The sequence below is a fragment of the Manis pentadactyla genome, chromosome 4 (genome assembly GCF_030020395.1).
Source record: "Manis pentadactyla isolate mManPen7 chromosome 4, mManPen7.hap1, whole genome shotgun sequence".
Classification (NCBI taxonomy): domain Eukaryota; kingdom Metazoa; phylum Chordata; class Mammalia; order Pholidota; family Manidae; genus Manis; species Manis pentadactyla.
Window position 1 is genome coordinate 119,549,849 of NC_080022.1, and position 12,921 is coordinate 119,562,769.

Below are 12,921 nucleotides of genomic sequence, written 5' to 3' on the forward strand. Positions count from 1 at the left end.
GTGTTGCTCCTGTACTTTTATATTAATGATACCAAAATAAAATAAGATATCTGCACCTCCATGTTCACTGCATTATTCACAACAGCCAAGACATGGAAACAACCTAAATGTCCATCGATGGATGAGTGGAGAAAGAAAAATATACACATGGAATATTCACCCATAAAAAGGAAGAAAATCTTGTCTTTTGTGATAACATGCTTGGCCATTAAAATGTTATGTTAAGTGAAATAAGTCAAATACAGAAAGAGAAGTACTGCATGTTCTCACTTATATGCACAATCTGAAAGAACTGAACTCACAGAAAGAGAGACAGAATGCTGGCCAGAGGATGGGAGGGAAGGAGAGATGTTAGCCAAAGGGTACAGACTCCCAGCTGTAAGTTCTGGGAATTTAACATACAGACAGTGACAATAATTAACAGTAGTGTGTATATCCTTGAAAGTTGTTAAGAAAGTAGAGCTTAAATACTATTACCAAACACAACACAAAAAAAGGTAATTATGTGAGGGGATAAAGGTGTTAATTAACCTTCTTGTGGTAATGATTTTGCAATATATATCATGTATCAAATAATCATATTATACACCTTAAAGTCACATATGTTGTATGTCAATAATATCTCAATAAAGCTTGGGGAAAATAATAATAATACAAAAAGACCTAACCCTCAGGAAGGGTTAAAAGATGCTCATCATGATGCTATAGGAAGGAAGTAAAGGCAGAGACGACTTTAGAAAAATTTCCATCCACTATGGTTACCATGAAGTTAGGCATGTAAAGGGATACATTTCAGATGCCAGGAAAATATCCTGATACACCAGAATTCATTCCTGGTGATTTTAGTTTCTGAAAATAATTCATTTTGGGCACCACTCTGGGTTTAGGTAATACCAGGGCTCAAATTCTGAGGAAAAACAAAAGCTTTCAACTCCCTGTTTCTCAGCTGGTTTTCTTCTCCATTGTCATTCAAATACAAGTTCCCTGGCAGAGAGAACTCTCCTAAGTCTTGGTTTTCACTTGGGCAAAAAATCCAAGGAGTTCCACTGCCTTAAGAGGAAACACATTATAGCTGTTTTGGATGAATAACAAACTATTCAAACCTACAGAGGAGCCCATTACAGTTTCCATTATAATAATTCACTGCAGCCCAGATTTTGCCACATCTGAAACACTGTTAGCTTTCAAGACAGAAATAACACCTGAAACTGTCCCTTTTAGTTTACTGACATTTTAAGGAAGGGCAAAAATCTGGTCTGTTCCTTCCTGAAAAGAGTCACTTGGCTGGCCTTTTCTAGAGCCTCTACAGTGACGGTCAGTTTTTACCCCATAACCCACAGCTGGGAGCCTCACTAGCTGAGAAATCAGGGCAAACCCCTAGATGTCTGAGCCTGTTTCTTCATCCTTGGGAAGGGGATGATGAAACTGACTTCGCAGGTTTACTGAAAGCATTTCCATTAACATCTGAAAAGCTCAGCACAATCCTGGGCAGGTATTCGGGGAGGTTAGCATGTTTAGATAAAGAGGACACTGATGCCTAGAGAAGCAGCTGCAGGCAGACAAGACACCCACACCAGGCCTGTGGCTCTCTGCTCTGAGCTTCCAGGCCAGTCAGTGCAGCCCATGCCCTATCTTCTGCTGGCATACATCAGACTGCAGCTCACCCCCATTTCAGAGGAGGGTAGGAAAGCCCAAGGACACTACAAGAAGGCTCTGCTACACTTCAGTGGCACACACACTGAACCATTATTGGCCATGGTTCCAGGAGGCTGTGCTGAGCGGGCAGAGGGGAGGCCCTGTGAGCAGGGCCAGGCTGGGAGCATGGGTTTTCCCGTATGTTGTCCCATGCCTAGGGGACAGCACTCACTGTTAATGCCAGCATGACTTCTCTGTAGTTCCTGTTCCCATTGAGCCGCTTCTTCAGGGCTCGAATGGCATCCTTTGGCCTGGAGAAAAGGAGAAAAGGAAATTAAGATTCTTGCAAATCCCACTGGGGTACTAACTAACCTACAGATTCACTCCCATTTGTGTGAACTAACACATACATGTGGGAATTAGCTATAGCACATTTGTAAATGTAAAAGACTGGAAACAGCTAAATGCCCATCAATATGAAACAGGTTAAATTAAATTATGTTTATCCACTGTGGAGTACTATGCAGTTACATAAAAGAATGGACACCTCTTACGCACCAATATGGACCAAACTCAAAGACATATGAAAAGAGTCACCTGCAGAGCAAAGCAGGGCTATGCTACTATGTGAGCTATAACAGGGCAGTAAACATACCAGTACAGCATGTGCTGGCACAGGAAGAGAATCTCTGGAAGGAGCCACAAGAAGATGGCAACTGTGGCTGCTCCTTGGGAGGTGATGAGTGACAAAGCAGGCAAGGAGGTCTCTCACTAAATTGCCTCTTTGCAGCCCTTTTGAATTTTGTATCACGTGCATTATGTACTCAAGACAGTAACTAACCCGCTGGTGTGTGGGTGCACTAGAAGAAACCAGGGAGAGACACACAAGAGAGTAGAGCCAAGTCCTTGCTGAGGCCTAGATGCTTGACTCCTCCCAGGACCCATGGAACTCTCTTTTCCCTGAGAAAACTTTTAAGTAAGTCTTAAGTCTCCTCAAAACCCGAGGAATTGTGTGTTTTTAGGTAATGGATCAGATATAAATTCCCAGAGAGAATCTGGCAGAATTACAGGCAGTCCCCAGTTTACAAATAGGCCGTGTTCAGAAGCTCATTCATAACTTGGCACCCATTCTTCCTTACTTGCTGTTAGAGCTGGGAGTTAGGGCTCCCCAGCTAGCCCTCTGAGAGCACTTATCAGGAGCAGGCCTTGTGTCTAGCATATTAGTTTATTTTAAACCAGGATTCACCAAAGCTGTGGGACTAAGAGCTACTTGTGGCATAAAGCACCTGCCCCCAGTGCCCCATCATCTGACCTCTGGGGAGCCCCCAGTCTCCCTGCAGGCCTGCCCTCTGCTCTCACAAGTGGGATCCAGCCCTCTACTGATCAACATGTCAAAATATCTGGGTCTTTCCAAAGTTGAAGGTTTGTAAATCAGGGACCTCAAGTTGCTTCAGCTCTGAAATATTTATGATCTATTTACCAAACAAAAAATCCTTTTAAATGGGTGTAAGGAAGTGGGGTGTGTGTGCGAGAAACTCTGCTAATCAGCCCAATTTAGAAGTACACAGTAGCAAGGTGAAGCTTCTAGAAGAAATTAAAAAATACCCTGAGTCCCCTATTTCTCATTCCCAACTGGAAACATGGCAGCCTGCAGGAATTCTGGGCTCCTGAGTCTGAGGGCTGATGTGACGAGGCTCTCTGGGGAACAGGTCCCTGCCAAGTGTGTTTGCAGGATAGCTGCAGTTTCCAAACAAGGATGCCGATTTCTGCAAATATGGGACTTGACAAGCTCTCGGCTTTGATGACTGTGTGTGGACTTGAGCTGGTGAAGGTCAGTGGCTGCTGGCCAGGAGCATGGACTGGTTTCCTCTCTCTCAAAGGCTCTGCCAAGCCACAGTTAGCCCTGACCCACGGCTGCCATCCCTCTCAGTCCAGTCTCATCCCTCTCCTCTTGAACTTTATGGAGCAGAAAAACGGGAACAGCCTCCAAGGGCTGCCATCACTTGTAGCTCACAGAGCATGGCACATTCAGAGCTCCCTGGTGTGGGGGTGACGGTGGTGGTGAGAAATCAGAGAGTCAGCAGTCTCCTAGCTTAGAGCTAAAATGAAAATTCATCCTCAGAAAGTACTGCCTGAGAGTGACTGGGTGAACACAAAAGCAACTATTTATCTCTCTCCCCCGGGGAGACGCTTCAGAGGAAGATCAAAGTCATGTCAGAGGAATTGCAAAGTTTCAAGAAGCAGCAGGTTAGACAGCATGGAGCTGGAAACAGGGAGGAAGAAGAAAGAAGGGTCAAGAGCCAAGATGGAGCAGGAAGAAGGGGCAGTATGGAACGGCACGCCCGAGATACCCCAACACCCTGGAGGCTTTTGGGCAGGAAGGGCAGCTCCCAGGGCCTCAGGATACAGCCTCTGGGCCCTCTTCAGCCTCTCCAAAGTCACCTCAACCCCAGACGTGTAAGAGCCTTTCTGCCCAGGTATACTGAACTCATCTTGCCCTTTGGCTCCCAAACTGCTTCTTCTGAGATGCTCTCTCCTTATCCCCCCGGGGAGAACATGGCTGCCCCCTGCTACCACCTTGAACACCTACTCTCCCTCCCTCCCTGTCTCTGCTGTTATCCTGCACTACTTGTGTACCCAGTGGTGGCTACTCCTCCGCGCCTTCCCCAGCCTAGAGGCTGGGTCACAAGATTCAATGAGCTAGAGAAGGTCCAGAGATGGTCATGAAAATGATCCAGGTCAGTGGATCCTCATCAGAGGAAAGGAGCAAAGGTAGATGGGCTGCCTGGAGGGTGCAGGCCCCCAGGGGAGGATGACAAGGAAGAGGCTCTTCCCAGCCTGACCAGGCTGCCTTCCCAGTCTCCATGCCCACTCCCACTCCTCCTCCCCACTTCTTCCCTGCTCACCCAGATGCTGTGTCCCCAACAAACTACCCTTTCACGCCATGCTTACCCACATGGCACACGTCTCCTCCTGCCGACCTGGAGGCCCAGCCCAAAGCCTGCTCCTCCAGGAGGCATCCCATAGCCTTTCCCTGAGACTGCTGCAATGGCACACGCCAGGCCACAGCCCGCCCCACCCTGCCTGGTGAGCGCCGCAAAGCAGCCTGGTGCTCTCACCGTGGTGTCCTGGAACCAGCCACACTGCAGGGTCCATAGACAACTGGTTAAAGGAGTGAATGAGCAGGGGAGATGAAGAAGACAGGAGCCTAATTGGGCCTGAAGGAAGATGGCCAGTGGGAGCCCAGTGACTATGGCTTCATGAATGCACGGTCCTCAAAAACTGTGTGACACGTCCATGTGTGGACACCATGCTGATGACCTACATTTAGATGGCAGAAACATGCCATCTTTCACTGAAGATTCCTGGACTTACATCTCCAGGGTAGGCCACTGCCCCTCACATCAGACACCATGGCAGCAGGATCCAGTCAGCAGCTGAGATCTGAAGGGTTCAAGCTGAACCGAGCTCTGCACACCTGTCTGCTCCACCCTGTGGCCGTTCAGGACCCAAACCCTGGAGTTATCCTTGACCTTTCTCTTCTTTCACACCCGCAAGGGCAAATTCCATCGGCTCTACCTTCTAAATGTATTCAGAATCTGAGCACTTCTTATTCCTTCTTCTCCTGTCACCCTGGTCAAAGCCACCACCTTCACACCAGGACCACTGCGACAGCCTCCTGACTGACTTCCTTGCTTCTTCCCTGGGCCTGCCCCAGCTGGGCCACTCTGGGCACAGGAGCCAGAGAAATCTCTTTAAAATGAACCTTGGACCAGGCCCCTTTGCTGCTCAATCCTTCGAGGACCTCCCCTCTCACCCAGAGGCAAAGCTAGAGTCCCGTGGGCCTGCGCTACCTGGGTCCCAGCTTCTCCGACCTCATCTGCCAAGTCTACCTTCCCTGCCCACCCTGCTCCGGCCCCACTAGCCTCCTTGCTATGCCTGAAGCACACCAGATACCCTCTATCCCAGGGCTCCTGCGCTTGCCCCTCCCTCCGCCTGGGAAGTTTTTCCCCGGGAAAACACTCACGCTCACCCCCTATCTCCTCAAGTCTTTGCTCATGGCTGTCTCAGGGAGGCTTTCCTTGAGTAGTCCGCTTAAAATCACTCACTCCAGGCCTTCTCCTTCCCCAGCTTCATCTCTCACCAGTCTTGTTACCAGCTGACTATGTAACGTGGCCTAGCTTGTTTATGGCCTGCCTCCCCATTTTGGATGGTCAGTTCCCGGAGGGGAGGCTGTCTGTCTGTCCTCACTGCCAAGTCCTGATACTTATACTAGGACCCAGTACAGTGTGGTCATTCTGTATTTGTTGAACGGAGGCAGGACCAGCCTTGAGAGGCCAGCCCTGTCTGTGTAGGAAGGCTGGAAGCGACAGGGCCAAGAAGCAAGCCTGTGTCCAGCCTCTCCTCACCACCTGCTGGACATGGTAGAGATGGTGTGGCTGCAGTAAACCCCATGTTTATGGTATGGATGGAGGGCCAAATGCAGATGAACTCAGAAGAAAGATAAGTAGACTGTAGTTGTGAGGTAGCTGAGGAGGACGTGTGGTGAACAACAAGGTGGAGAACAGGCCTGGTGATGCAGGAAGGTGAGGGAGGGGTCGCTTTCCCACATCAGAAAGCCTGGCAGCTCAGGGTCTCACCTTGTAGGTTCTCGCTCCTGGCCTCCAGGTTCTTCGATTCCAGGGGTTTAAGCCCAGCAAAGCGGGGCAGAGACAGCCCCACGCCTGGGAGGGAGAGGCAGAGGCCGGGAAGGAGGGGCTGGAGGAGGCGACTAAGGCTACAGAGACTAAGGACCCCTGGAGACTAAGTAACCAAGCAACTTCACCTTCACTTGTGATTAAAAGCAGGTTATTGAAAGAGGTCGTCGCTACTCTAACTCAAGCACCGCCATGGGGAAGGGGGGTGGCCAGGAAGAGGGAAGATAATTTAAGAGTGTCAGCTCATTAAATGCCAAAGCAAACAGACCACAAAGAAAATGAGAAGTAAAACCCCCAACACCCTGAGCCCTGCCAGGCTTTGAGTGGCAGCCAGGAGCTGACAGGCTTCACAGGAGGAGGGGGAGGCACATACCCTTCCTCCGTCTCATTGATGATGTCACAGATCTCCATGTTCAACGTCCAGTCCTCGCTTTGCAGGGAGCCGTCTGTCGCCTTTTCTGTAAAGTCAGAGAGAAAACTGATTTACATTGCTCCTGGAAGAGGGGGTCCTGCCAGAAAACAGGAAGGGACTGGAACCCCTACATACTCCTCCCAGCAGATGGGCTGAGCCAACAGCGCAGCTCTAGGGAAGCCTCTTCCCCTGGAGGGCACCCAGAGGGAGACCCAGGCCTGGGCTTTGCAAGATGGAAACGTTCTAGAGATTGGCCATCCAATAATGTGAAAGCACTCCACCCCTAAAAAATGGTGAAGATGGGAAACTTTCCATTACATGTGTTTTAACACAATTAAAAATTTAAACACAAAACAAAAAAAGACCCCTACAGTAAGCATTATTCCCTCCCTCATTTAAAAAGAAGGAAAGGAGTCTCAGAAAGGTTGGGTACTTGGCCAGGATCACATAACTGAATTAGGGGAATGATATCTGATCTCAGGTCTGTCTGTCTCTAATGCCCAGGCATTTGCAAGAGACTGCCCCACCTGCTAGCAAAGCTGGGGTTCAGATCTGAAGTTGATGCCTTAGACAAATTCTGAACCTGCCCCATGCTCACTCTACAATTCATGAGACCGGTAACATCACCACCATTTTAACAACAGCTTCATACAACCCACAATTCTGCTGATACCAAGTAATAAAGCAAACTGACTCTGTACATGCTGGAAGAGTCCTTGTTTTACTGGGTGCAGCTATGGAGAAGTGACACTTGTTTTTTATAGAACATACTAGAACTCACACATCCAAACAAAGGCTGTAGTTACAAGCAGTGACAACACACTCCAAAAATAGAGCCATTGCTCAAAACATTTATGCAGCAGCCTTCAGTCTGCATTAAAAAGCCTCGCTGCTTTAATTTTCACCAAGAAAGATATGCCCCAACTTTTTCGCCTACTTTATTCATTCCCCTTGGCACCTAAAGATCTTGACCGCTGGTGCAATTCCACCTCAGGAATGCTCTGCATACAGCAGACTGGGCAAGATGCTGGGAAAGCCCGAGGCTTAGGGAGCCCTTAACCAAAGTCCATGGACGGTGCCAGTCTGGCAGGGCCAGAGGCAGCACTTGCTGTCTGCCTGCAAACAGAGGAAACTGAGTGGAAGGGAAAGGAAGGGAGGAGAACCTGCGGCAGACTGTTCAGAGCCACATGGGCCCAGAGATGCTGCTCCCTCCACTGCAGGCAGGTGGAAGAGAGGCGATGAGGTCATGAAGCCAGTGAGTGGCACAGCTGGGCCTGTAGGGGAAATGAGAGCCACCCAGGGACAGGGAGCAACCATGGTGGGAAGGGCAGGGATAAGGGTAGGCACCCAGGAAGGATGGCTCACAGCACCATCAGCTTAGACCAAAGACAGGCTGAGAGGTGGCACTGGCAGCATCGCCAACGGGGACAGCAGCGCCTTCCCCCCCCCAAGGCACATGGCTTTGCCTGGAGACCAGAGAGGCCTGACTGAGAGGCTGCAGCAAGGTTCCCGAGTCAGTAAGCATGTGGATGAAATGATCCCTGCCTCCAGCCTACTGCTCTCCCCACCGCACTGACCCTCTCTGTCTCTGAACAGCCCTCCCCTGCCTGGTTTCCACTCCCTCTTTGGGTCATGTGCAGCAGGGGAGTGTCTGTAGCCACAAATCTAGCAGCCTCCCCCAGAGGAGGCCAATCCTAATGAAGCCACTCTGCCTGAAGGCCTGGGCTTGCAACCCTTCTGAGCCAGTGAGGGGAGAGGCCAGCTGGCCACAGCGCCATCCTGCACTGGTGGTCTGACCCCCTCACACAGGGGCTGTGACACAGACTCTCACGAGGAAGAAAGTACTGTGATTGCACTTGGTATGGCCACAGGGACACTGTCTTGGGAGGATTAATATAGGAAATATTAAATCAATGAAACCTCATTTCCAAGTTCGGTTTAGCAGCAGAATCCATTAACCTTATATTCACCCTCTCCCTTTCTCTAATAATATCAAGAAGGGGTTCAAAGGCATGATAACTTATCCTCAGGGTGGCACATTCTATTCCATTACTCAGATTCTGAGTTTTCAAGCTAAAAGACAGATACTTGTTTTGATTATAAAGAACCAACCCAAAAAGCATGCTTTTTTCTTTTCATTTTGCTGGAAATGCCACATAAATACAACTGTGGGTATTTGACTCTGCTGAAACAGATGAGGGAAAGAAGGCTGACAAAGAAGCTCAAATCAGTTCTGATTTCTCTCTCCTCATAAAGGAATTCTCAGCAATGGGAACAAAGTTGTATCTGATTGCCCCGGAACCCTGGACAATCAAATCAACGTGGAGTCCTTCACTCTATCCTGTCCCCAGACCAGAGTAAGCAAAGTTTAATCTCATTTCTTCTGCTGTCTAAATCTCAGATAAATCTGGTGAAACAGCAGAAACAAATGCTCCAGGGAGCAATGGGGCAAGTCATTCCCACCAGCCAGCCCTTGGGATGGATAAAGATCAAAACACCAGTGATCCTGGCTGTAAAGGGCTGACCTTTCAGAAGTCTCTAGTGATATGGTAATGGCCAGGGGCCAGGCAGGGCAGAGCAGATAGGCAGGGCTGGGCAGGGCAGAGATGGGCAAGACAGGGCTGAGCAGGGCAGGGCTGGGCAGGGCACAGCTGGAAAGAGCTGGACAGGGCAGGCCTGGGCTGTGCTGGACAGGGGTGGCAGGGCAAGGCTGGGCCAGTCTGGGCATGACAGGGCCATTCACAGCAGGGCTGGGCTGGGCAAGGCTGGGTTGGGATGGACTGGGGAGAGCAGGGCTCCCATTAAACTCAGTGCAAAAGAATATGTCATCCTGATGCTGTTGCCATGGGATTTTCTCCATTCAAAAAAGGCTGCCTCCATCCTGGTGTAATCTGGGGGCCAGGACACTCTGAAGCCTCGACCCTGACAGCGATGAGAGAGCTCTGGGCTGCACCCTTTGCCTTTCCCTTTCACTCTGAGATCCAAGGCAGTCCTGCAGGGAGGTGCACTGCAACCCAGTGGCTTGATTTCTTGGCTGCTGCTTTTTACACTTTGATGTTAAATATAGTGACTTCAGAAGCAGCCAACATCAGAAGGCAAAAGAAGGCTGGTTTTAGCATTTTGCATTCAGCAACATTCCTTTTGGTGAGAATAGAGGGGAAAAAAGCCCAATATCTACCTCCCCAACAACCAAGAGTGTGGGTAAGAGCCAAAGGTGCTGCCCAGCAGAAGAGCATTCAGGGTTGCTTTGCGCCAGGCATGGAGAAAGAAGAAAAGGGGTTTTGGTTAGACAGCAGTCTCAACTGATTGTATTCACCAATAACATAAGATGAGCCTTCTGGATTACTCTATGCTAGAGAGGCAGGTTGCATATACCAGTCAGGTGGAAGGAAAAATCCATCCTGACATTCTACATAGATCCGTTATTGCCTATTGCTTCAGGTTCCTAGTGGGCTTTGTGAATGTTAATTGCAGCTGCTCCAATTCCACTGGAAAGATGAGAGAATGAATTCCAAATACTCAGCTCTACTTTATAGGACATCCTTTTTTTCTGGCAGGTGTCCCCACTATCCCTCACCCCTCTTAAAAGGAAGATAACAGTGCCAGAGGAAGGTACACAAAGTGCCTCTGTCCAGCCTGCAGACCACTGGGAGGCAGCCTTCTCTGTAACTGTAGGGCAAATTAAACCCCATGGTCTCCATGCCATTTACTAGAGATTGGCAGAGCCTGAGATACACCAAGCCCTGTCCTTGGAGCTATAGAGAGGGAGATGGTTAAGACCTGCCTCAGAGGTCAGTGTAACAGCAGAGGCAGGGAGACGGTTGCTACGACCCAGCCCAGCCTGAGCTGGAACAGAAGACAACCACAGCACTCTGGGCAGACACGAGAGCCTTGGTGCCAAGGAGCTGGGGAGGAAAACTAATGGCACTCCACACACACAGGATGACAAACACACATCTCTTTAAGCAGAGGACAACAAGGCAAGCCAGGAAGAACCAGCCAGAGACTGTGTGAAGTCCCAGAGGAAGCTACTAAGCCCCTGTCTCTCACTCTCCAGCTAGAGAGGGCACCAGGGGAGGGCATGATGTAGAATAGTACTCCCCAGCCTTGGGTACAGTTTACAAACACCAGGAAGCTTTTAAAAAATATTCCTGCCTGGGTCCCATCCTATACCTTCTAGTCAGGACCTCTGGGGCAGGAGCCTAATGGAGAACCCTGACTTGGGAAGGAATGCAACCTGATCATCCAGCTGACACAAATGGACTAAACAGTTCCCAAGTGCTGGACACCAAGGACATGGTGGAAGGCAAGAGAGACCTGGTCCCTGCCCACATGTAGCCCAGAGGAGCATGGGAGTCAAGTGACCCTGGTTCCAGTCCCGGCTCTACCACTGTTGGTCTGAAGCTCTTGGACTATTTATCCCCTTTCTTTCTGGGCATTAGGTTTCCTGTCAAATGAAGTAATAGGCCTGAATCATCTCTGATCCACCCTCCAGAGCACCAACCATTCTGACAGTATGTTGGCTTATATATACTTTTTCTTCTTTTTCGGTGATTTTTAAAAACTGTGGTAAAATGCATATAACATAAAATTTACCATCTTAGCCATTTTTAAGTGTACAGTTCAGTGGAATTAAGTACATTCACTCAGTTGTGCAGCCATTACCATCATTCATCCACAGAGCTTTTCCATCTTTCCAAACTGAAACAACATATTCATTCAACACTAACTCCCTTCTCCCAGTCCCTGGCACCCACCACTCCAATTTCTGTCTCTATGAATTTGATGACTCTAGGAACCTCAGATAAGTGGAATTATACAGTAATTCCTGCTTTGTGTCTGGTTTATTTCATGTAGCATAATGTCCTCAAGGTTCACCCACGTCATAGCCTGTATCAGAATTTCATTCCCTTTTAAGGTTGACTAATATTCTGTTGTGTATAAACCACATTTTGTTCATCTGTGGATGGACATATGGGTTGTTTCCACCTTTTGGCTATTATGAATAATGCTATGTACACGAGTGTATAAGTATCTGTTTGAGTCCCTGCTTTCTATTCTTTTGGGTTAACATCCAGGCATGGAATTGCTGGATCATAAGGCAATTCTGTTTAACCTTTTGAGGAATAACAAAACTGTCTTCCACAGTGGCTGCATCATTTTACACTCCCACCAGAAGCGCACAAGGGTTCCAATTCCTCCACATCCTCACCAACATTTGTTATTTTGTATTTGATTGTAGGTTTGCTTTGCATTTCCTTATGATTTAGTGATGTTGACTATCTTTTCATGTGTTTATTGGCCACTTGTATATCTTCTTTGGATCAAAGTTTATTCCCGGCCATTTTTGAACTGGGTGGGTTTTGTTGTTGTTGAGTTGCAGTTCCTTACATATCCTGGATATAAATCCTTTATCAGCTACATCTTTGCAAATATTTTCTCCCATTCTGTTGCCTTTTCACTCTTAATGTTCCTTGACGCACAATGGTTTCTAATTTGGATTAATTCAAATTTATATTTTTCCTTTGTTGCCTATGCTTTTGGTAACATATCTAAGGAATCATTGCAGAATCCAATGTCAGGAAGCTTTTTCCAAGTTTTCTTCTAAGACTTTTATATAGTTCTAGCTCTTATGTTTAGGTCTTTGGTCTATTTTGAATTAACTTTCTATATGGTAGAAGGTAAGGGGCCAATTCTTTTACATGTGGAGATCCAGTTTTTCCAGTGCCACTTGTTGAAAAGACTGTTGTTTCCCCCCACTGAAAGAGGTCTTTGCATCCTTGCCAAAAATCAATTGACCATATTTGGGAGGGTTTATTTCTGGGCTCTCTATTTTATTTCATTGGTCTATGTCTGTCCTTATGCCAGGATAACACTGTTTTGATTAGTGTAAGTTTTGAAATCAGGAAGTGTGAGTCCTCCAACTTTGTCCTTTCTTTTCAAGGTTGTTTTGGCTATTTGGAGTCCCTTGAGATTCCATATGAACTTTAGGATGCATTTTTCTATTTCTGCAAAAAATAGTGGATTTTGGAGAGAGGATTAAAGATGGTGGCGTGAGAGGAGAGACAGAGGCTTCCTCCTAAAACTGGACATAATTAGAAAATTTAATTGGCGCAACTAATCCTGAGAGAGCAACAGGAAAGAGGATGGCATCAGACTGCACACACCTGGAGAAAA

General features: G+C 48.0%; 1 protein-coding gene across 4 annotated transcripts in view; it reads right to left on the bottom strand.

The window, feature by feature from the left end:
- The window catches only part of TOM1L2 (target of myb1 like 2 membrane trafficking protein), a 150,924-nt gene that overhangs the window by 56,633 nt on the left and 81,370 nt on the right, over nt 1–12,921 (bottom strand). For all 4 annotated transcript variants that reach the window (XM_036894037.2, XM_036894034.2, XM_036894036.2 and 1 more), the window contains 2 exons: nt 6,706–6,790; nt 1,868–1,946 (listed from right to left, as the gene is read on the bottom strand). In XM_036894037.2, the coding sequence (XP_036749932.2) occupies nt 1,868–1,946; nt 6,706–6,790 (164 nt within the window). The remainder of the gene's footprint in view (nt 1–1,867; nt 1,947–6,705; nt 6,791–12,921) is intronic.